Genomic DNA, 23,965 nt, shown 5'->3' on the forward strand with positions numbered 1-23,965 from the left:
CTTCCTTTCTTCCTTCACTGGGTTACAAAGATGTGGACAGCTCTTGGAGAGGAAGATGAGTCAGGACTGATACGAAGGAGAAAGAAGACGAACTCCCAGCCTTGAAGTCAAGTTCACTGCCTGCGTCATTGTTATTAAAAATAGATGAATGGCAGCGCTTTTCACATTGGAGGAGAGATGGAGGAGATGTAATAGCCCAGGCTGCTGAGCAAATGCTCCCTCTGTCTGCCTGCAAGTCCCTCAGTGGCATCTTCTGCTCTTTGATAAATTCTCCTTTCTTGGCTCTGACTTGTGGGATTTAATTTGGCTGTCGTAAAAAAAATGGTTTAATGTTTCAGCTTTGGGAGGGAGGAATGACTCACTCAATGATTACCTGTTCTGCTCCAGTCAGTTGGCTTCCAGCTCCCTTGAGAATTGAAAATCCCTTCAAGAGCCAAGTCGTCTCCCTTTGAGAGCAGCCCGTCTCCTCATCCTGGAGGGAAGTGGTTTTGGAGGATGAGAGCAGCCATCTGGTGATGTCTACCCCAAGACCAACACTAATCATGGTCAATCCTCATGAAAAAGCAGGTTTCCAAGGTGGCAGGGAGGCAAGTGAGGGTCTGCTGGGCCCTCTGCAGGGCCAGGGTGAGATGTGCACCAGCAGTGCTCCCAGTGCCCCTGGCAAAGGGCAGAGGACAGAGAGGAAGCACAAGAAATGGAATGATTTGCATAATCCCAGAGCCCAGGTGAACCCCCCACATTCCCACAGCTGCCATCACTCTGCTCAGGGCTCCCACTGCTGCAACCATTCACCTCTGGGCTGGTGAGACAGGTGATCACTCTTCTGATTGAGCAGGGCTGCAGATTACGGTGGCAGTGGGGCCAAAGCTGCTCCCCTGCTCTGCTCACTCAGGGGGACACATCCCATATCATACCCTGGGCTGGGGGACACAGCCCAAGCACTGAGCTGACATGTCTTTCCCAGAGTCAACACCTCCCTCCCTCCTACCTATGCCCTTATTTCCCCTCAGATCTTTTGCTGTCACTGTTTCCCACTCACTTATTTTCTGTGATCTTCTTCTTCCTATTAAATTAACATAATCAACATCATCATCTCTGGTCTGCTCTGTGATTTGGCTGCCAGCCAGAAACAAAAGGACAGGAGCTAAATAAAGCCACTTCCAAGAGAGAGGAGTGACAGTGGCAGAAGTCAATGCTGTGGTTTTTCAGCAGAAAACTTTCTTTCAGAGGTTAATTCTAAGTCCTCGACTCTTGCTGCTACCAAGACCTGTCTGGTCTAGACTCTGCACGGCTTTGCAAGGGTGTTTTCAGTCCTACTCGAGAACAGCCCGGGGTCACTACCCCCTGAGCAAATCAAGAGCCCCTGTCACCTAGATGGACATGGGGGACTGTTGCCTGCCCTCCGAGGGAAGTATTTTTCCTTATTTCGTGAGAAAGTGGCTGCGTTCCAGTGGGATGTTAAAAGCGCCCCTTGCTTTTGCTCCCTCCTCCAGGGTGGGACATCAGCAGTATCATCCTGAAGACACCGTCACTCCGATGTATTCACTCTTCTTGCTCCTTCCTTGCTATGGGGAGCCAAAGGAACCTCATTAGTGGTGTTAATCGTAGTCCTAATGAGTGCGGAGATCAGCTAAGTAATAGCCGTGACCTGCAGGGGGGCTCATCTGCCCAGATTTATCGCGCTGCTCACCAACCCCCTCCGGGGAATACCAGCTCCCCACCCCCCTTCTCCTTGTCCCCCAGCTGTTGAAGACACCCTTTGCAGCGTCTCTGTGCCTAATTAAAGCAGGGGGACTGGTAACCTTGGCGACTGGGAGCCACCATCCACGAGCCAGCTGAGATGGATATTGTTTCAACGTCTCCAGGGAGAGGCCAGGGGAGAGCAGCGAGTCACAAACGTGCAGGCTTTGGATGTGCTGCTGAACTGCGCTCACAGCCAGCAGTGCCCACGTCCCCCCGGGCCCGTGCCCTCCCCAGGGATGGGTACCTGGGGACATACCCTGGTACCTCGCTGGTGAGATGTGACAGGCTCCTTGGTCAGGTGGCACCAAGAGCCCAAGCCTGTCTGGAGCAAAGGAGGCTTTGCTCTGGTGGGCAACCCTGCAGCCTCTTTGGGGAGCAGAAGGCTCTTATAACTTAACAAGTAGTTGTAAATACACTTAAAATAATTCCCCTTAGAACTGGGACATTTGTACAAGCCCAATTACTTCTGCCTTAACAGAGTGCCAGGAAATGGTGTGGCTAGTTTTGTTGGCAGTAAGTAGCAAGCAGCTAGAAACACATTTCCAATGAGGGGCTAAAAATTTGATTTTACTTTTTCTTATAGAGCTGGTAAAAGACATGATCAGTTCTGCACCAACACTCTTCCACTTGCCTCAGAAATGAGGGCAGGAGCTATGAAGGGACCTCACGCTGAAAAAGGAAGGCAAGACCTCTTGGGGAACAAAAATATCCTTTTCCACTTTCCTTCTCTGCCCCATGGTGCTGCATACACAGGTATCTGAGGGAGAAGGGGACCCACAGACCCACCTTTGCCAAAGCAGCCTGAGAGAAGGTCAGCACAGATCATGCCATGACGTGGGTCCTTGGATGCCTCTGAGGTCCCATTTTCTTTGTTCTTCATGGTTAAAGGAAACCTTCTACAATCAGAGGAATCCAAACATTGTTTCTGTGAGCTCATGGGGCAGGACAGGAGGGCTTGCTCCACCTGCACCCATAAGGCTGCAGTCAGGAAAGAAAAACCATGACAAGGGATTTGCAAGGGGGTTTTGGTCCTTCCTGAGAGAGCAGAATGGTGCCTGGGCACTGCCAGCTCCATAAAGGGGTTTCTTCTTCAGAAATGCTGGTCAGAAGAGAGAGGTCACACTTCCTGAAGGGTGGCTGCTGGTCCAGCACTCACAGTGCCTGGATGAGGCTGGCCAGCCCTCAGGACAGTGGGAGGGATGTGAGGCCAGGAGATGCCCCAGGGTCTGCAGAAACCTGAGAAAACCAGCCGCGGTACCTCAAGCACATGACTGAACCCTGACCAGGGCAGCATCCAAGGGTGCTCAGAACAGCTCTGCACCCGGCTGTGCTCACAGACTCAGGTACCCCAAAACTGTCCACAGGCCCCAGGTGATGCCCCAGGTTGGGCTCAGCTGCTGTCCCTGCATGGGGCAGAAGTGGGGGTGTCATGTTCAACTGGGGGGTGCCGGGGGCAGATTAGGGGGTGGTAAAGTCCTGGAGTGGGGTCACTTGAGCCAGTCCACGGGGTTATGAGGTGGTGCAGGCCTGGACTGGGGATTCTCAGAACAGAGAAAGACGGGACCGGGGGTGTCCTGCCCGAACCACGAGTGGCGGTCTGAGGATGCCGGGGCCGGTGTGGGACTGGACCAAGAGAATCCTGCCCGAACCAAGGATGCCGGGGACCAACCGGCGATTAGTGGGGGCGGTGCGAACCGAACCGGGAGCGGACCGGGAGCGCGCCGTCCGACCCGGAGACGCAAGTTCCCGTGCCGGGAGTGCGGGGGGCCGCAGCAACCCCCACCCCGCTCCGCCGGGGCCGGACCACGTGCCGCCCGCCCCGCCCCGGCCGCGGGCCCGCCCCGGCGCCGCCCCGGTGCCGCCGGCGGAGCCAGCGCGGATCGGCCCAGCATGGAGGGGACGCGGCGCGCCCTGCTCCGCCTCGCCGCCGCCTGCTGCCTGCTCTGCGCCCTGCCAGGTACCGGGGCGGCCGCCCGAGGGGGCCGGGGCGGGGGGGCGGCCCGGGGAAACCCGCCGGTCTGGCGGCGCCGGGGAGCGCAGCAACGGGGGCAGCCGTCGGGGCAGCGCCGGGGCCCGGGCTCCTCCGCCCGCCGGTGGGACTGCGGGAGGACGGTCTGGGGAGCCCACTCCGGGGTCGGGGACCTCCGGGGAGCAGCGCCCCGGGCCCGTCCCCCGAACTCGGGCGAGATGCCCCGGCCCCGTCGACCCGGCGGGCGCTCAGGTGAGGTGGCCCGGGGATGCTCGGGGGAGTCCCGGGCGAGCCCCGCGCTCCGGGCAGCAGCGCGGCCACCGGTGCCGGCCTTGCCCATACAAGGCAGCTGCCGGCAGCGCTGCTCCCGCCGGCGGAGCCGCCAGAGCTCAACCTCCCGCCCGGCGCCCGGCAGAATCCCGAGGGGATGCGCGGGCAGGGCAGGAGAGATCTTGGAGGCACTCGCGCTCCTGCATCCAGCCCTGCGAGCCTCCTGCCTCCCGCCGTGCAGCTCTCGGGTGCCTCCGAGCCGCCGCTGAACTTCCCCCCCCGAGGGGACCCCGGACAAAGCCCGAGCTCTGCCGCCTCCCGCAGCACGACGGGACGCGCGCTCTGTGCCTGCGGGAAGAGGAGGCGATGCCGGTGTCCGGGACGGAGCAGGAGCCGGACCCTGGCCCCAGGCAGACCCTCTCGGGGCGTATTTCGGTTCTCCTCCACGATCAACACGTCCCCACGTGGGCGGGCGCAGTCTGCAGCGTGGCGCTGACAGCCCCGTCCTCCGACACCGCCGAGCTCTGCCGCGTGGCTGAAGTGTGTGTGCCCCGAGTCGGGGGGCTGTCACCTTCCCCGTGACCCTGGCAGTGACAAAGGCTCAGTGGCATTTTAGGGGCTTGCCTGAGGCTCAGGAAGCAAAACGTGTTTCCTCTTCTTTGTGGTTGAGAAAAAAACCCTTGGCCAGACCCTGGTCAGATCGCGGCACCGTGACTTCAGCAATGGAGACTGAGGGATGACACATAGAAACTCGGTTTCTAATAACTAATTAGGACCGGTCAGACCTTAGCAGAGATGCCTGTGGGGCTGAGCCCCAGCAGCAAGAGTAGTGCTGAGGCTGAGGTTTTGGGTGCCGGAGGAGGTTTGGGCTGGTTTTGAGGCTGAACACAGGGAGGAGTCCCAAACCAGCTCCCTTTATGTGGGCAAAACCCGGGTAACGTTGCACTCCCCATGCGAGGGTGGCTGTGCTGTGATGGGATGTGGCAGGGTGACCAGCCACTGGCAGAGGAAGGACTCAGGATTTCCACCGCTGAGAGGAGGAGGAGCCCTGGGCTGCTGCTGACTTGTGTTGGCCCTGCATCTCACACTCTAGCACACTGGGAAACCCCAGGGGAGCCCCTCACCCCAGCTGGCTCCTAGGAGCCCTCTTGCTGCAAAGTCCAAGACTCAAACTGCTGAAATGTACCAGAAACTAAGGTTTTGCTGGTTTTTTCCTAGGACCTTTTCTGCTTAGTGTCCCAATCCCAGAGTCCTTTCACAGCCTCAGGAAATGGTACCTATGCAGCTGACTAGGCCCTTGTCCTCATAGCTTTTGGATCAGCTAGCTAATCCCAACCAGGGTTGAGAGAGCAAATGTTTTGTGAAAATAGATAGCAGGGAAGACATGCCACCAATAAAAAAATACTACAAGCAGAACCCTTAGCGAAACACCAGAGGATCTCAGCAGGACAATGAAGGGGGAAAGGAATGGTTCACCCGGAGATTGGCCCCAAAGTCATCACTCCATAGACAAATCCATCCCAAACTCAGCTTGCCTCAGCTCCATGAGCTGCTGTCTGTACTGCTCCCAGGACAGATCCCCCTTGCATCCAGTGTCCTGCTCCCACTCCCAGTCCAGGTTTGCTGCAGGGGCCACAGAGAAGCTCAGGCTGCCTCATACCCAGTGCTCTGCCCACCCTGGCCTCTCAATGCAGCCTTTCTTCACTGCCTGCGGAAATCCACTTCCTCCAGCACCGTTAACATTACAAATAAAACCCCAAGTAATTTTGGTCTGGGCATTTTGCTGCCTTTCCTCCTCTGAGCTGCCTCAGAAGCGCCGAGGCCGGCGCGGGGCCGGGAGCAGCATGAACACATAAAGCCCCGTCTGTCGGTGCCGGGGCCGCGCACACAGACGGGCAGTGTGTCTGCTGCAGGGTCCCACAGACGATTTGCCATGATTTTTTTCCCCCTTTTTGCCCAGGGTGAGAAGGAGTGGATGGACTCATCCTCGCTCTGGCAGGATGGCTCCAGAATTGAGCAGCCAGAGTTGAGCTGTAGCTCAGTTCTCTCCAGCTGTGTGGGGTAAACCCTAACCCTGCCCAGCCCCGTCATGTTGTGCCCTCAGTCTCTGATTTCTGTGCTCTTCCCCCACCCCCAGGTGCAGGATGGGCCTTGGCTCCCTGCTGCCCTTCCAAGACCTGACTCTCTGGGTAGGCACAAAGCACTCACTTCCTTCAGCTGCCTTGGCCCCATCCCTCCAGGCAAAGGGGAGCAGGGACTGTCCAAAGCACAGAGGCCCCTGTTCCTCCTTCCTTTCCACCAAAACCCTCTGGGTGGGCAGACAGAGTTCTTGCTGCAGGGGTTTCCATAGGTCTGCCATCATCCCCACCATGCTCTGTGGGGCAGCTCTCAAGGCTCAGCAATGCTGGGATCTGGGGCCACGTCCTGAGCCCTGTAGGGCTGCCCAGGGCAGGGCCAGGGCATGTGCCAACATGACCCAAACTGCTGCTGCTCAGGGCAGGATGCCTCCTCCAAGCCTCACAGCCTGTGGAACCAGCAGTCACACAGCTGGAGGGACCTGGGGCCTGCTCAGGGCTGGGGAGGTTTCCTGAGGTCCGGACTTCCCCCGGTTCACGCTGTGCTGCACTGGAGAGCGAGCTCCCTGCTGACATGGGGCTGCTATTAAGGCAACTGGCTAATTAATTTTCTCTAATGACATGTTTCCTTCAGTGCAGCTGTGACTCCTGAGGTAGGCAGGGCCAGGGCTGGCTGATGCCAGAGTTCCCTGCTGTTGCTGTATTACTGGGGTTACGCAGCCCCAGAGAAGGGCAGGCTTCCCAGGCCGTGGGAGCTGTGTGTGTCCTAAGCAGCCTGTGGGCAAAGGGGTCTTTATCATGACTCGGTCCCCCACTGAGGATCAAAAACAAACTGGAGGGGAACTTCCTGGGTGCCTTCCTGCCAAGCAGGATGCTCCATAGCTGCATGTGGCCAGTGGAAAATAACTGGCTGGTGTGACACTGGTGGTAAAGCAGCTTGTTCTCCCTTTTCTCTGCCCCAGGAATTTGGGATAAGCCCTCTCACTTCTAAATGGGGGATCAGTGATGGAGAAAACCTGTGGAAAAGAAGTTTCTTGCTTCTCTCCCCACCCTGGCTGGGTGAGGAGGGTCTCGTGTGGCAGGGCCGGGCAGACCGTGCCACCCTGGGGTGCTGTGTCCTGCAGGCAGGTGATCAGGCTGGCACTGCACCCCTCCCTGGCTCAGGCTCCAGCACTGCTGCATGCTCTGGACATGTCTGTGCTGTTTCATGGGTTTTCCAAGCACTGAAATACTTGTGCTTGGCATTCATGGTTCCGTTTCCAGGGCTGCTCATCCCTGTTCTAACAACTCTTGCTCTGCCATGCCACTGTCGGCTGCTTGTCCCTGTCCCACACACGGTGCCATCAGTCGAGGTGGTAGCACTGCCTCCCCTTTTCGGTTCCCCAGGAGTTCAGGCCTGCAGCCTGGCATGTGCAGATGCCCCAGGGAGGCTTCCTCCAGCCTGCCTGGGCTGGTTGGGTGCTGGGCTGTCCCTCTGCAGCACCACACTCGCTCAGCACCCCCTATCTAATCTGCTCCCGTCCCGTGCTCTGCTCGTGGCCACCTGCCTATGGGGCTGGAAGGAGCTTCTTGGTCAGGAGACCTGGTTTCTATTCCCGTCTCTTACCTCACCCCTTGCTCTGCAGCATGCCTGGCCTGGCAGCTCTCCAGGGCCACATTGGGTGCTCACAGGGTCCAGGTAATTAACTTGCTGCCATGAAGAGCTTCACTGTGGGCAAGGCTGCAAGGTCAGATCTGAGCCTGTGGCCCACGCCGCAGGTGGAGCTTGTCCATCCTCTCTCTGCAAGGGATGGGGATGGGGACAGTCCAAGCATCAGCCCTGGCTGGGAGAGCACTGCAGGCTGTGGCAAATGCAGCCCACTGGTATCCTGGTATGGAGATGGAGCTGAGTTTACAAAGCAGTTGCCCTTCGTACTGGATCCACATCTCTGAGCCTCGCTTCATTGCAATGAGGGTGTTTACTCTGCAGCATCCCTGGGTGCATCTGTCACCTCCCTGAAGGGCTCCAGAAATCTCTTCTGCTGCTTGTTGTTTGGTGTTTTTTTTTTTTTTTTTCAGGAGAAAAGATCAGGCTTGGCTAGTATCTAATCAGCAGCTATTCCAGTTCTGCTGTTAAATGAAATGAAGAGCCTTGGTTTTAAATCCCACTATATGGTTTTATTTGCATTTATACTCAAGCTCTTTTTCCTTGAAGAGGTTGTTTAATTACCGTTGGTTGGTAACCATAAAAAGGTAATAACTGGCAACCAAAGATAATTTTTACGCTTAATTGAGTGCTTTGCTAAGCAATAGGATGTAATTGCCTTAATACATATAGGTTACAGTTTACACTGTTACTTTTTAAACGTTTTATTTTTCCATCTTACTGGTTTGCTTGCAACTGGATCTGTTAAACTTAAATGGAAATTGAATTCATTTAGTGCACCAAAATAGCATCGTAGAAGGGTTTGGGTGCCTTTTCAGTGAATCAGAGCAGTGGTTCGACATGCACTCTGTAGGAAGCTGATTTAAGCGAGGTGCTACCCTCAGACAGTGACAGCCTGCACAGGAGGATACATCCACACCAGGAAGTCCTGCTCCCACGGGCACTTCTTCTGAAACCCTGGGTGAATCCTTTCTCATCTTTGTGCTCAGCTCTCACCTGGGTCTCCGTGCACCTTTCCCAGCAGTGGCTGCAGCCTCCACCCTGCTGCCCTGCTCCCCCTGAGCCCTGTCAGCCAGCCTGCCATGGGCTGCCTTACCTTATGGGGCTCTCCCCCATCAGATCTTAAGAGGGATCTTAAAAACAGTGGTCAAGTCTATGGATAGGACTTGGATTTGTGTTGATCTTTGGGGAGCTCAGGCTGCTGTTTCTGGCTGAAACAGGAAGGAGGGTGCAGAGGATGCTGCTGAGACTGTGGCAGGAGGGTTGTGGCCAGAGCTCATCAGTGGGCTGGTGCAACTGAGGCCCTGCTCTGTGTCACTGTTTTATTCCAGGAAACAAATAGTGGGGTGGCTGCTGTGGCAGAGGATGGAGGGCACATCCCTGCTCTGTGTGGTTGCCCTGACACAGCAGCAACGCTCTGTGCTGGTTGTGCAAACCTCCTTGTCCCCTCACTTGGCCCCAGCCCTGAAACTCGGGCAGGGAGCACGAGGCAGGAATGGCCCTGTCTCCCGCAGAGCTGGCTTCCTTCACTCCTCTCCATTATGGCATATTTTTACCATGTCTGCTCTGGAGTTGGTGGGAGCTCGGGTTGATGGCATGGAGAGCCCTCAGTGTTGTCAGGCAGCGCTAGAAAGGGGCTGAAGCCGTGGGCTGATGTTCAGAGCCCTCCCTTCCCTCAAGGAGCTGGGAGCGTTTCCCACCCTTGTCCGAGGCAGGGGCTTCTTGGCTGGCTACATCCCTTCTCCCCTGGGGCCGCTCTCTTCCTTTGCCCCTCTTGTTTCCCAGGCAGAGGTCACTGCAGTCAGCACGGTCTGATGGGAGCTGCCGCTCCAAATCCACCAGCCCTGCCCTAGTGTGGTCTGGGATCTCTGGTTCTCACCACGCACAGGCTGAGCCTGGAGGTTTGTACAGACATGGGGCAGGAGTAGAGCTGTAGCCAGGGGGACCAGCAGGCACTGCAGCATAACCAAAGCAGGCCCACTCTTGGTTCCCTGTCAGGGAAACAGAGATGCTGTTGTGTCCAGAGCTCTTGTTTGGTACAGTCATAGCTGCTTTGTTATGGATCCAAGGATGAGTGCACCTTCACCACCTGTCCTGGGTTGCTGCAACTTGTCAGGCCTTGGAGGATCACTTGGAGAAAGTGAAGCATCCACACTAACTCCTTCCCTTTCCATCTGAAACAAGAAGGACATGGTTCCCTCTTGTCTCCAGGAGCTGATGAGGGTGATGCCTCAGGCAGTACAGCCGAGGCTTTCCTGGCATGTGGTGCAGGAAGCACAGCTCCTCCAAGAAGATGCCAGAGGAACGAGCTCTGACCTGCGTCTCTCTAGGTAACCAATAAACACCTAAACCCAACATTGCTGCTCCGGTGACTGGAGCAGCAGTGACAGCGCTGGAGCTGGGGATTTTCTGACCTGCAGGGCACCAAAGACCCCGAGCAGACCCCAGGGGTTGGACCCTGGAGGATCACAGCTGGTATGGGGTTTGCTGGGTCTCCCCCAGCACAGCCAGCCGCAGCAGCACCCTGCTTTTCCCACTGTACCACAGGGTTTGCGCTGGAGCTGGGTGGGAATGGATTGCCTTTTTGGGTGATAAAACCATGGTAAACAAAGCTGTGGCATTGCAGCAATGATGTAGCAAATGTTAATGCAAGGGCTTTTGGGAAGGTGTTTTTATTTTAAAACAAAACTGAGACAAAAGTCATTTGTGCTTGCGCTCTTCCACAGCTCACAAGCACCAAGTTGCTCCTATGGGAGGTTTCACCAGGTGCTGTGCTTGGTGACAGCGCTGGCTTTGGATGTGCCCTTATTCCTTAGGAGCTGACAGACGGGTGATGGGCATCTTTTGTCTGTCTGTCCCCGGGTGATCAGGATTTACTCACAATCTTTTGTTTCCTTGGCTCTCGCCTTCTGTGTCTTTCCACCATCATCTCTTAATGGCTTGAGTCTTTGTGTGAGTCTGGATTAGGCTCTCGGTTTTATCAGGCCCTCCTTTGTTTCTGGAGCTGGGGGTGCTGTGATGTGCTGGGCTGGATGACCTGCTAATCCAGGTGCCATCAACACCTGCCCTGCTCAAAGGCCTCTCAGCGACTCCCTTGCTCTTCACCTGCCAATTTTAACATCTCTTCTGCAATTCTTTACAAACCAGGTTTTACACCAGGCCAGAGTGGCCCATCTGCCCGGGATCCACTTCCTTGGCGGTGCTGGACACCAGACAGTTCTGTGGGAAGGAGATGTGTGGCTACTTGGAGAGAAGAGCTTAGGGAAATACCACTCTTGCAGTGGGGGAGCTGCGTGTGCAGTGGGCTCAGGGGAGCTGCTTGTCCCCACAAACACTCCCGTCCCACAGCACCTCCTGGCAGGGCTGCCAGTTCCTGACGCTGCGGGGAGGTGCCCTGGTGTGTGGAGTCCAGACTAGTCCACCTTCCCTCTGGCTTTCCTTTTCTAGTCAGAAAGTGGCATTGTGATTTCAGAGTTGCTTAGGCCTTTTTGTAAGACAGCTCTGCCCAGATCTTTCCCCTTCATGACCTCAGTCATGGCTTGCAACCTCACGAGAGGCTGTCCCGGGCACAGGCCAGCTATTGAAAGCCAGGCTGGCTGGGCATCTGGCCACCACCTTTCCTGTTTACCCCACGGTGACAGCACGGCTCTGTGTGTGTCTCTTGCTGCGTGGGAGCAGCAGTTGGGTGTTTACTGAGTAAGCACCCGCCAGTGCCCAGCCGGGATCCGTCAGCATTGCCCAGCGCACGCTCTGGAGCTGGTGGGATCTCACCCAGTGCTGAATAGCAGTGCTGGGTTTAGGGCTGGAAATCGTCACGTGAAAAGCTGTGCGTTTTGGTGCCTGATCCCAGGAAACACAGTGCTCAGCTCTTTTCCTTCCAGGTGTTCCTGGTGTAAGCATATCCTATGCCCGAGCTCCAATGCAGAGAGCAGCTCTCCTTATTTGGAGGCACGTTCTGGCCATGGACAGCTGGATCCAGGCGAGGCCAAAGGAGCATCACTTTGGTCTTCATGTTTAAGTTGCCCCAGCTGGGGCTCCCCGTGAGAGCTTGTTCTCAAAAAGTGCTGAACAGGGCTGTGCATCCCTGCGGGAGCCCTCCTGGGACTGAGGCCCTGGGCCGGGGAAGGTTTGGAATTCTCCAGCTGGTCAGGATACTGCAAAGGTCTCAAGAGAGAGACACATTGTGTCTTTTTTTAGGGCCTGTTAAGTGCAGTAGCTGGAGAAGAGCTCTGATAACTGTGTCTGTTCTGAAGAGCTTATAAAAACTGCTGAGATTTCCCCAAAGCAGTACAAGAGTATGCTGCTTTGCTGCTGGATGAATGTTTCTTGGTGATGGCATCTGATCTGGATGCTTCTTCACCGTAGAGAGGAGGGGCATGGTGATAGATTAGCTTCAGTATCTTTATTTTTTTCTGTAGTTGGCTCATCAGGCCTCCGTGACTTGGGTAGAAACTTGAACAGAAATCATCAAAATATTGACTGTGTGGCTTTTAAGTTGTCTGGAGAGTCCATCCTGATGTGGCTACATTCCTGTTTTCTTCCTGTTTACACCCTGAAAAACCCTCACAGGATCCGTGTTAATGGACGGGCGGTGTGAGAGCCCTGTGGTTTTCCTGCTCCCTTATGCTGTCACACTGTGTACCAGCTGTGGATCTGGGGGGATTCTTGCTTGCTGGCCCTTTTTGCTGAGGTGGGAGGCTGAGGAGCTCCCCATTTCTGTGAAAATAGCTGCACATTGTGCTGGTGGTGTGTTTGTAAATAGCTCATGAAGGCGGCTCCCAGAGCACACCACCAGCCCTGTTAGCTGTAGTTCTCTCTTGCTGCCCATTTCACCTCTGCCTCTAGCAGCAATTCCACACTACAGGTAAAATTACTCACAATATGTGCTTTACTCTTGCCAGCCACAGACTTTTTAAGTATCACTTTCCTCCACTTCATCAGGCTGGGGGAACTAGAGGGTCTACTTCCTCGTTTTCCTCAGGTGTATTTTTTCAGCACCACTTTTGACTGTTTCTCAATGAGCCAAGGAAGACTTATCGAAATTTCCTACAGAATCAGGTCTCAAGTGGTATTTTTAACAAACCCAAATCATTGAAAAATGTTTCAAAGTTGCTCTAGGGTAGAGGGATTGGTGATGCTGACCCCACAGAACAAGAACACAGGGCTTGAGGGGGAGGAGGGTAAAGGAAGGTCCCCTAGAGCAGGTCTCAGGCCTCAGAAAGGCCAGGAGGACAGAGGAGCTATTGAATCCCTTTCCCGAGTGTGAACCTGTGCTGGATTTGGAGTTAAGGGGATAAAGAGGTTCAAATTCTGTTCTCCTGCCCTGTTTCTCCTCTCAGTGTGGGATCTCTGACAAACTTCTCATTCTTAACTCTGTTCCACAGGACAGGGACAGGAGACAGGAGAGCCCTTGGAGACACCATCACCTTTTCCTAGCACAGTGCTAACCTCACATCAGCCAAGGGAAGCCTCTGACTTTGGTCCAGCAACTACTGCCATTCCTCAGACAAGCTTGGAGAAAAACTTGACTGCTGCAACAATCAGTGCCACTGGGGCCCACACTACAGAGGTGGAGAATGCCTTCATCCCTACCACCCCCATGGCAGGCTCCAAGGCAGAGAGACTGCAGGCTTCCACCACTGCCAGCCCCGGGGACATCACAGTTACACATCCTGAGCACCACAACACGAGCTTATCAGTCAACAGCAGCACTGAAATCCCCTCCCCTACCCCAACTGCCAGCACTCTGGAAGAAAACCAGCCCAGCCACGAAGCCACAGAGCCTTTCAGCACAACTGAAGAAACGGATGGGGCCACCAGTGCAACCCCCTCGCTTCCTCTGAACACTGTGCCGGGTGAGGATTTGCCTTTACTGCCTGTGCAGAAAGTCCTGCCTCGAGGATGCACAACCTGGAAATATCTGAGCACTCTCCTGGAAACTGGAGACAGGGAGAAGGGAATGAGTCATTAAGTGTAGCCAGTTCAGTGGGACTTACTTGTAGAGGTGTTAGTTCAACATCCTCTTTGCAAACCCCATTAATTATGGTATTAATTGTGCTGGCGGCTTTGTGATGAGGACATTGATTGTGTGCAGGGACATCCTTTATATGTCTCATCTGAAACAACATGCGTCAGCAGTGCTGCCCAGCTGGGCTCTTCCAGCACCAGAGCTGAGGGCTCGGCAGGAGCCTTCCCTGCTGCCTCAAGAACGGGGCAGCAAACCCTCCCTTAGCACAAAGCTGTAACACAACAACAGCCCCAGTCCCTGGGCAGCCCCCTTAGTGCTCCCCATAAGGAGAGATGAGAGACCTTTCCCGGTGTCTTGCTCTGGGGGAACCCCCAGCTGTGTGCAGAGCTGTTAGAGCTTGTCCTTTGTCCCCAAGGACAAGCCTTGTGGGCCCAGCTGAGGTTGGCTGACACTGCACATATGAAAACCAAGAGGACTTTCTAAGCACTGTGACTTAACAGCGTGGCTCAGCTGTGCCTGCACTGTCAGTCCTGCTTGTTTTCCAAGGGACTGACAAAGAGCTGCTATTCCCGTAGTCCCACCAATCTTCATTACAGCCTTGCTTCCACCTTGCCCAGTTCCACAGAAGCGTGCTTGCTCTTACCCTTTAAATTAACTCCTTGTTCCTATTTTGCAGCAACAACTAATAGCTCTCAGCTGGGGCCTTTTGATGAGCAGACGGTGGGGCCCACAGCAGCAAGGTCTGAAACCTGGCCAGGAACGAGCCCTGTGGGTGCCACAGAGGAGAGCACTGTGGAGCCCAGAACCTCCTCTGCTCCCATCTCCACCGTAGGGAGCCCGTCCTCTGCCACTGCCCCCAGGACTGTGACGGTGAGACCCCTCATGACCAGCTCCACGTCTGCCAGCACAGCTGCTATGCCCACCAGCACGTCTACACTGGCGCCGTCATCAGAGCCCAGGCATGAGAAAGCTTCTGTGCTGGATGTTGGTGATGATGAAAATTCAGGTAAATGTTCTGCTTTTGTCCCTGCTCTCACAAAACGTAGCAAAGGGCTGGGGCTACCTCAGATTGCCTTGTGGTTGTACTGAGCAGAACCAGAAAAGACAAAGCCTTGCTGCTCCAGCCCTTGAAGGCTCTCCTTTGGCCTCATTCCTTTGGTATCCTTTGCAGAGCAACCCAATCTGGCTGATACAGCACGGGCTGATCCCTTGGTAATCACCGTGATCTCCGTCTTCATTGTCATGGTGGGCATCCTCGGCCTGGTGGGCTTCTTGAGATACCGGCAGCACAACAGCCGCATGGAATTCCGGCGCCTGCAGGACCTGCCCATGGTGAGTCATCCCTGCAGCCCAGCCTGACGTGGTCTGGCTTGCTACTGACTGCTTTGCAGTTCCCCTGCTACTACACTAGCAATGCTTTGGGTATTTGCAGCAGCGGCAGCAGCAATGCTGATCACACACTCCTGTTCCCTCTTAGGTCCCTCTCCTTCCATCCAGGGTTTGAATCAAGACAGCAAGTCTCAAGGTTGGGCACTAAAGAAGCTCTCTGCCTTCCCCTCACTCTGCAGGGGAACGCTAAGAGGTTAAATAGAGGGAGGAAGGAGAGCTCCATCCAAACCTGTCCTGAAATGACACCTTCCTAGCCTCTTCTCCTGTCTTCTGATATATTTGCTTTGTGACTGTGACAAAGCAGATCCTGTGCTGTGTTCCAAGGCGGTTGTCTGTCTGTCTGTCTGTCTGTCTGCATTTGACCCTTTGGGAATATAAAAAAAATATGAGGGCTTTAGAGGGTGAATTAGCTCTGGGGAAGCTGCAACTAACTCCTGTGCTTTCTGGGACAGAGGAGCACGGGAGCTAGCAAACAACCTGATGCTGTTTCAAGCAAGCTGATGCTGTTTCAAGCTGAGTGGAGTTTTCAACAGCCGGGGTTTTCCACATCCCTGCAGCGGGCAGGCAGTTCCTGCACACACCTCTTCTCTCCAACTGCCAGAGCAGGAAGGAGAGTGGCAGCCCAAATACCCAGCAGCTGCGCAGGGACAGCGTTTAGGTGGATGGCTGAGCAGATGGCCACACTGTGACAGTGTGGAGAGAAGGCTGTGCTGCCTGCACAGCTCTCTTCCAGGCTGGCACTGTACTGCCATGTGCAGACACCTCATTAAAGCACTCTTCTCTGCTTCTAGGATGACATGATGGAGGACACCCCTCTCTCACTCTACAGCTACTAGGCAACCAGGTTGTCCTCTGCCTGGCCGGCTGAACTTCCCTGAGGAAAAGGCCTTGAGGACTTGGTCCCAGACGATCTGCCAAGGAATGAGGGGCTATGATTTGCACACAGCTGAAAGATCCTTTCCCGATGGTTTTTCGTTTTAGACGTTTTTAAATAGTTCAGTGTTGAAGTTTCTATGCTGCGAATCAGAGCCCAAGTCTGGCCCTTTCCTCCAGGCTCTTCTCAAAATAATGCCCTGAAGAGCTGCCTCCTCCTCTTAGTGTGGTGACCAGTTAGCCAAGACAACCTTTGCCATCGTGTTCTGCAGGGATCTCTTCTGTCCATCTGGGTGTCTGCTGCTTTCAAAGGAGGTGGGCAAGTGATCCATACAAGGGCTCTTAACACTGGTGGTGTCACCACAGTGCTAACAGAGGAGACTGCTGTTTTCTGAGGGAGCCCAGGATGTGGAAATCAGTTCTTTTGGGCTCCCTCTTGTTCTGTGTTTTTAAGGTTGTTTGTTTGGGGTTTTTTTCTTGCACTTTTATTGTTCCTGTTTCAGCTTTAGTCCCGGGATTGGCACTGCCCATCCTGAAACACCTACCAGGAGGATAACAGACTGCTCTGCTTCCTTCCTACATGCAAACCTTTTCTCTTTAACCAGGGAAAACAGTTTTGTGGCCACTGGAGAAGTGCCCTTGCTACTTGATGTTGCTTTGAAGTCGCTGGGAGGAAAATTAACATAATTTTAGCTTAACAGAACTTGATAGGACTCAGTCTCATGCCAATTAGACACACTAATTTGGTCTCAACCAAAATTAGGAAGTTTTGTCTCCTACACCCGATGCTTTCAGCATACATGTAAATGCCTTTCCCAGGCTCAGTAAATGCTTTAGTCCATTTTCCTGCCTGGACTGACACATGCCTTTCCTCAGGTGCCTCCCATTTTCCTGCTAGCATCTGGTTGCTGGAAGTTGTTGTACAAAACTAGTACTTCCCTGTCCCTCCTGTGCTATGCAAGGTCAAAACTCCTTTACCTTCTGATGTTGGTCTTTGAGCCAGTCTGTGTCTTGTCACAAGGACAGGTCCTGGATGTAGGTGCCTTCCCCCCCTTCCCTTTCTAGGTGTTAGGCTGATTAGATTCTGCACTTTTGCCTCAAAATATCACTGCTGTAGACTGCATCCAAGGCTCTTGAGGCCCCTCAAGGAAACCCACGGAGCAGAGCCTCTGAGTGTGAGTCTGAGGATCTTTTGGTGCCCTCACCTTAGAAAGACTAGACTGTGTGTGACGTGACAGTCCTCGTGTAGTTACACCTGCTCCTGTTTCGTAGCTCACTTTTGTCTGCAGGTAAATAGAAATGCCTTCTCTAGAGTGTTTGACTTTTGACTAAGCCAGTTGCTCCCTCAGGATACAGCAAGGGCCAGAGATTATCTGCCTCTTTGCTCTTACAAGCCTCAGTTTTTCCTCTCCTTTCAGTAGCAACATCACTGACTCCACAAAGGACAGATACCAGACCTCACTAGCAAAAGTACCTTTTTTTTTTTTTCACAGTGCTGTTATTGCTTGTCGTAGCAGGAAAAGGGGAATTTCCCCATCAGCAGGGCCCAAATTATCTGCGAAGCCCAAAGATGGAGCAGAACTGGCCTGGGTCAGATAGATGAACCGGGCAAGGCAGCAGTTCCTCCTCCCTGCGTTACTGCTTCCCAAGTGGCTGCAGCGCAGTTTGGGTTCAGCTGTTGGCTTTGGCCTCTGTGTATTGTAAGGATGCCCAGTGACATAGGGAAGAAGGGTTGGTTCTCTCCTACTGTGGCATGAGAACTAAAGGGCAGTTGTCACAACTCCAAAGCTTTTGTATCCAGCATTGTCTGCACGGAGCCATCTCCCTAGCTACAGACTTGTTTCCCCCGCCGCAGGGCAGGGTGCTACTGGTTTTCGGCACGAAGTTGGCAAGTTTAGTCGTGGAAAATAGAACTCCATCCTGGCTGGAACTGGTGCAGGCTGGCATAGCTGGAAGGTGTCTCTGCACACACTCCAAAGGGCAGGGGCTGGTTGTTCTGGTTTCCCACGCATCGCTGTCCAGGGGAAAGGGGTGAGGAAGAAAACTCGCCCAACACCAAAGTGCAACTTTCTTTGTAAAATATGTTGATAGTGGATTTTTTTTTTTGTTTCTGCAATAAAGTTACAAATGCCAAAGCTGTCTCAGTCCTCATATTTTCATTGCAAACATCTAACTGAAAAGCTTTTATAGATCACAATGAATCCTGTCATAGATTTAACAGCAGCAGTTTGGGGCAGGAAGAATCACAAAGCTGATACTAGAAAATGCCAGACAGCTGTGAACTATAGCTCTGAGAAGGACACCACCCCCTGCTTGTGTTCCTTCTTGTCAGGGTCATTCCCTGTCTGGGTTGACTGAGATTAATTTCTGTACAGTTAAATCAGATGAAATCTGTCCTAGAGAACCGCACTAGACCAAATAATTCAACGTACACCTCTAGACTCCCTTCCTTTGCCTCTGATTGAAGATACTCTCATCCATTGTCAGCTGTAACCCCAAATCTTAGTTACAGAAATATCCTGAAAGCCAGCCTAATCCAAACCTAAGCAGCATCATCTGTCATGCTTCTTTCTATAGTACAGCAGACAAAGCAAATTGAAAGGTATGTACTTCTTTTTGTTTGGTTTTATTGCTGTTTTGAACTCTTCCCTTCAGAGCTCAGACCCACAGGTGGGGAGGCACTCAAAAGCACAGCTTTTGCTACAGACCTGGTAGGAGTCTCTCCTGAGCTAAGAGTCTTTCCTAGCTGTCAGAACACTTTGGCAAAATCAGTCAGCTCATGTCATATAGACTGTATTACAAGATTTTTCTGCTGCAAGAACAAAATGTGGCGAGGGGAACTACTTGGTCATTGGGCTTACGCTGGTTTTTAAAGAGTTCCCACAGCAAACCTAGAAAAGCAAATCCCTGGAAGATCTAGAGCAAGGGGAGAGCAAAGATTTCATAGCCTAGCAAAGTGCTTGCTGAGTAATCTGAAGACATGGGGGTGAACTTTAAACCCTGCAGAGATTTCAGGCCTGACCCAACATTAAACCACACAAAACAGAATAAGTAACAGAACAAACATGCCACAACTAAGCCAGTCTCCTCAGGTCTAAAGTCAGCATTATTCTGGTGCTTTATGTTGGAGTTTCTAATGTTCTGCCTTTCTACCACCAACCCCTCTCAGAGCTGATTCATTCTCTGCACAACAAACTGCTGAGCTGCCTTGTTGGAGAGGTTGCACCGTGCAGGTCTGTGTTAGCTGGAGAGGCAGCAGCAGGACAGGCTTGTGCAGGCAGCCACCCCTGGAAATGAAGCTTTCTGCCTTTGCCCATCCAAGCTGTGACCTCCCAGCCAGGTGATGCAAGCTCTGAGGTGGCCAAGTTCGGAGACGGACCATGGGCCACTTGTGTGGGCTTCATCTTTCCAGTCCAGCAAAGCAAACTGACAGAACCAGAACTCTGCTGTTGCCAGTTTCTGCAGTTCCCCTTGAACACAGCTCTCGCTTTTGATGAGGTTTAATTTTAATGCCTCCTGGGTTAAGGCACAGTTATATTATTAATTAGCAAGGGACCAAGAATCAATCGAATTACTTAGGTTTAAAGCCAGATAGAAGGGAAAGAAACCCAGGAAAAAGAAAAGCAGAGTTTGAGACCCACCTGCCACCTCTGCCCTCCCTTCCTCCTGTCTTCAGACTCATGTTTTGAACAGAAAGGGATTTGAGCAGCTGAAAAGTGACGGTGCTAGAGCTGCTGTGCCAAGGGCAGGGCTACCTGTGCTACGTGCCAGTTCTCTGCCCACTCACTTGTCCTTCATGGCTCAGTGCCTGTATTTTAGCTTTAGACACTGTGTATTTAACCATCATGTCACCCTGCAAGTCTGTAAATAAGGCTAAAGACACTGTTCAGAGACAGAGGAACTGCCACGAGGAGCACTGCAGTGGACAAGGCAGCGTGTGGGTCTTTCGAGACCAACAACCCCCTAAGGATTTCCCACGGATAATCGTCCCCTGCGCTCGTTACCACTTAAATCAGAATGAAAAAGGTCCTCTTGATACATTCCTAAGTGATAAGCAAAGCTGGAAGACCATGACTGCAAATATAAAAGTCTCCATCCGTATTAGGCTCCCAAAACTGTTTGTGGTTTGGGTTGTTTAATCACCCCGGAATTGTAATATTGTAATATAACTTCGAACTTCCCCATCCAACCACACCTGAATGGAGACTCTTCCTCACTTTAATGCCACAGGGGACATTTTTCCTCACAGATCTGAGGAAAACGAACCTTCACCCGAAGCACAACTTCAAAACAGTCTCAGAAGATAAAGCACTTAGACCTACTCAGAAGAGGACTTTGTAATGGTGCCTGGTGATACAGAGCTTGTGAATTAGATCCCCCACTACAGCTGACTCTGCAACATTAGTAAGCTTTTATAAGAAATCTTTAACTATTTCAGGAAAGAAGCATAGATGGGGTGTTAGACAGTGTCAAACCTGATAGATTTGTGCATTTTAAAAGACAAAGGGATCGATTTGTTCATCTGCTTGGCAGCCTGCACAGTTTTCCTTGTGCTTGTTCCCACTTCCTGCCTAATAAATATACTTGAAAGACATACTCGACACAGGTCTGCCTCACGTGCCCCAGCAGTTTAACAATGGTTAGCCTCAGTTCCTCTGCAATATTTTTTCTGTTGAATGACCCATCAGCCAAATTACCCCCTGAACCACAAAACCAGCTTGATCTTGATCAGACTGACAGTGGTCACAGCTGGAAGAAAATAAGTATGTGTTTGTTCCTACTGTTCAGCCCTCTGTCTATTTACAGGTAGACCAGACTCCCCACCCACAGTTCAAATAAAGAGCTAAGTAAGTTCCCTTATGGTAACTAAGCAAGATACCTTATAGTATCCTCCCAGTCATAAAACAGGTCTCCCTGTGATGAACTGCCCAGAATTAATATATCCCTGCAGCAGAAGCCTTTTGCTAGTGCTCTTTGAACTACAATGGAACATCTGTTGACAATCTCCCGCAGGGTAACTTCTCCCCCTCCCCTATTTTAATCCTCTCTCTCTCTCTCCTTCAGAAGTTCACATCGCTTGCCACAGGATGACTCTCACAAGCATTAGAGTGCTTCCTTTCACACTGGTCTATCTTGGAGCTGTGGGAAGAGGGATGAGCAGTCAGCCCCGCTCAGTGTTTTCTTTAAAATTTGCTGTTGTGTCCAAACTCCTGAAGCTTTTGAGGCTTAATTACAGGTTCTTCTTGGAACAAGACAGGGTTCATGGGTTCTGGAATGTGCCTTTCAGCCAGATTTAGACACTCATTTGATTCTGACTGAAAAGGGTTTTGCTGGAGACAACTGCAAAATTAGCACAGTTTTCCTTTGTGCTAATCCTGGCTGTGCCTTCTGACACTGGCAAATCAAGACAGTGACGTGATCATTGCTTCACTTTCCCTTCTGATAATCTTGGGGGTAGGATGAGAAATTTTTCCTACTTTTTAAAAAGGATCTCAGTATTTGTAGATGGAAGGCTATGTTTTTGGTGGAAGGAGCTGTGTACAATACTGTTTGGGGCTGTCTGGCAGGAAGGGAACCTGTTTTCTCAAAGGCCTTAGAGAAGCATTGGGAAAGGAGATCCCTTTATTTTACAGAGTCTAATCTGGTGGCCCACACTGAGTGACAGAGAATTGGTCACTCACATCCTGCTCAGCCTATTTCATGGACGCTCCAAATCTCTTTCCAGCTCACTTTCAGCGAGATCTAAGCGACTCAAGCAGGCTTTTACACCCTTGCCCATGATCTGCCGAGGGCTGCTCACACATTCAGATCCGCTCTAAGCAGCAGAGTTGAGCTCTGGGAAGCAGCTGTTCACTGGAGAGGGGAAAACTAACTCATCTCAGCCTGATCTTCAAAGCAAAAGCCACAGTTCATGCAGCTGAATGAGATGGAGTCCACAGGAGCAGCCTCTGCCACTGTGTCCTGTCTTGATCTGTGCTCAAGCCTCTGCTTGATGAGTCCTGCTGCTACTCCAGTGTCACCAGACTCTGCCTGCTTTTAAAACCAATCCGGACTGAGCTCTGCTGGACTCCCCTCACAGCATCCCTGACTCTCTGCCACATCCCAAAGTCCTTTGTATTAAATGAGAAGCAGGGAGCAAAGGGAATGCCATGGAGCTGTCTCCTGCACTATCCCACCTGCTAAACTACAAAGCCTTCAGCATCAAATGGTCTGTTGTCCTCTTTCCCCACAGTCTTAAGGCTTTCTGAACTCAGTGTCATTCATTCATCTCTTCCCTTCTCCTTCACCAGACAGCAATTCTAAAATTAGGTTATCTCAGAGCAAAATGGAATTAAGAAATTCAAACCACATTAGGAAATTTCTCAAGGCCCTTTTTTTTTGTCACTATGGCACTCTATTCTCATAAAACAAACCAGCAGCCTCCCCTTTATGGTCATCATGGAACTTTCTGTTCAAATAACAAAATTTCTCATCCTTTCTTGTGCCACACAAGAGGAAGCAATGTACCAGCACTTGTCAAGTCAGCTGCTCCATATTGGGTCTTATCAGACAGGGTAAATCCATGGTGAGCCTGTATCTATTCTCTTCTTGCTGTGCATTGTCTCCCTAAAAGGCACAATCTAAGCCCAGCTACACATCCCAGAGCTTTAGCTAGCTAACAGTTTAAACAATATTCCACCGTTCTGGTCCACCGAGTGAGAGCTCAGAAGATGGGAGAGGGCTGAAACAAAGGACCACAGCTAGGAATTCTCTCACCCCCGTTGCAGCCAAGCACCACAGCATCTCTCCCTGTGCAAGCCAGATGGCAACTGCAAAAGCTGATTGACACATCACAAATCAGGCCCTGCATCAGTGTCTGTCGCCTGGGGTGGAAGAACAGAACACACAGCACGGTGCTGTTGGGGTTCAAGGTGTAGGTCTGAGCAAGGGGGCACGAGGGGGCAGCCAACAGTTCAGGTCTCAGGTAGAGTGTGGGACAGGGCAGGTCTGTGAATGACTCATGAAAATGGCTGTGCCCCTTCCTTGAGCTGCCTCCCCTGGGTCAGCCCCACACCTCACAGCTTGCAGTTCTGGGAAATCCGGCTAAAAAAGAAGTCAAGAAGAAGAGTTTTGCCCACCTCGGGAAGACAATATCATTTCCGCCTTTTAGTTGTTCCTGACAGTAAAGAGTGCATCTTTTTGTTAATATTAAAGGTCATGCAGCTAGCTCTAGTTCAGGCAGGCTGTCAGGTCACTGCTGAGATCATCCACTCCAGCTATTTCTAGCCACTTCTCCTGCACTGCTCTCCTCCAGCTCCAAACACAGCGTGGAGATAGCTGTGCTTTCTACACCAAAACACCGAAGAATTGGCCTTCCCCAGACTTCTTATCCCATATGCCAGACCTAAGAACAAACAGCAGCCTTTGTCTAGCCCCTCCAGCACTGCTGGTTCAGTGTGGTCGGCAATCTGTGTCAAACTCTACTAAAAAACATCCTCATTTATCTCCTTCTGACACAGAAATACCAACGAGCATCCACGCAAGCTACGTGAAGTTCAAATAAAAATAGGTGCCCACGTGAATGAATCACGGTTCCAAGTGGGGTAGCAAGCTGCCAGCACAGCTACTGGGTGCCTCTTACTGTAGTACTGGCCAGGGTTTCTTTCTGATGCTACTAGGATATAAATATTTACTCCTAATAACTGCAGGTATTACTACAGCAACAGCTGCTTATTATTAAATGAGGGGGGCTTGCTTGAGCATTTGATCAGTAAGGCTCTGCTGATGTGTCTCAGAATAAATGCCGGGGAAAAAAACTTAACCCCTAGATGGGAACTGCAGGCTCATTAGACATTGCCCAAACAGCAACCTGACATGTTTCGACCGCATCTATAAAGCAGTTAATTGTAGCAGGTTTGCTAGCAAAGTCTGAATCAGCAGGATTAGTAAATTGGAAAAACAGAACACAGGGCAGTTTAACATGCCTTACAGCCTCCATTGACAAGAATCTTAAGCATCTTACTAAAGTAGGGCATGAATTTTTTTTCCTTTAA

The 23,965-nt window shown here is 52.2% G+C and overlaps 2 protein-coding genes across 4 annotated transcripts in view; one reads left to right on the forward strand and one right to left on the reverse strand.

Annotated features, from left to right (window-relative positions):
- Positions 1-23,965, reverse strand: part of TESK2 (testis associated actin remodelling kinase 2) — a 103,641-nt gene that overhangs the window by 75,930 nt on the left and 3,746 nt on the right. The gene's annotated exons all lie outside the window — the stretch shown is intronic.
- On the forward strand, positions 3,600-16,500 carry LOC114062099 (mucin-5AC-like). Of its 3 annotated transcripts, none has more exons than XM_027893170.1 (5): positions 3,600-3,700; positions 13,087-13,557; positions 14,347-14,676; positions 14,842-15,002; positions 15,851-16,500. In XM_027893170.1, exons 1-5 carry the CDS (start codon positions 3,634-3,636, stop codon positions 15,893-15,895), a joined length of 1,074 nt encoding a protein of 357 aa, XP_027748971.1. In that variant the 5' UTR covers positions 3,600-3,633; the 3' UTR covers positions 15,896-16,500. The 3 variants fall into 3 exon arrangements, with proteins under 3 accessions (XP_027748971.1, XP_027748964.1, XP_027748979.1); XM_027893163.1 differs by lacking the exon at positions 3,600-3,700 and adding an exon at positions 9,695-10,032; XM_027893178.1 differs by lacking the exons at positions 3,600-3,700; positions 15,851-16,500 and adding exons at positions 9,695-10,032; positions 15,148-15,844.

This window comes from Empidonax traillii, unplaced genomic scaffold (assembly GCF_003031625.1).
Source record: "Empidonax traillii isolate 1590-97213 ecotype Southwest subspecies unplaced genomic scaffold, ASM303162v1 scaffold15:size5535645, whole genome shotgun sequence".
NCBI classification, from domain to species: domain Eukaryota; kingdom Metazoa; phylum Chordata; class Aves; order Passeriformes; family Tyrannidae; genus Empidonax; species Empidonax traillii.

Bases quoted from the DNA above. Each gene is read 5' to 3' on its own strand.
- LOC114062099 (XM_027893163.1), top strand. From the start codon at position 9,963: ATGTGGTGCAGGAAGCACAGCTCCTCCAAGAAGATGCCAGAGGAACGA. The intron at 10,033-13,086 runs GTAACCAATAAA...TCTGTTCCACAG, and splicing joins TCTGACCTGCGTCTCTCTAG to GACAGGGACAGGAGACAGGA. The intron at 15,003-15,850 runs GTGAGTCATCCC...CTCTGCTTCTAG, and splicing joins GCCTGCAGGACCTGCCCATG to GATGACATGATGGAGGACAC.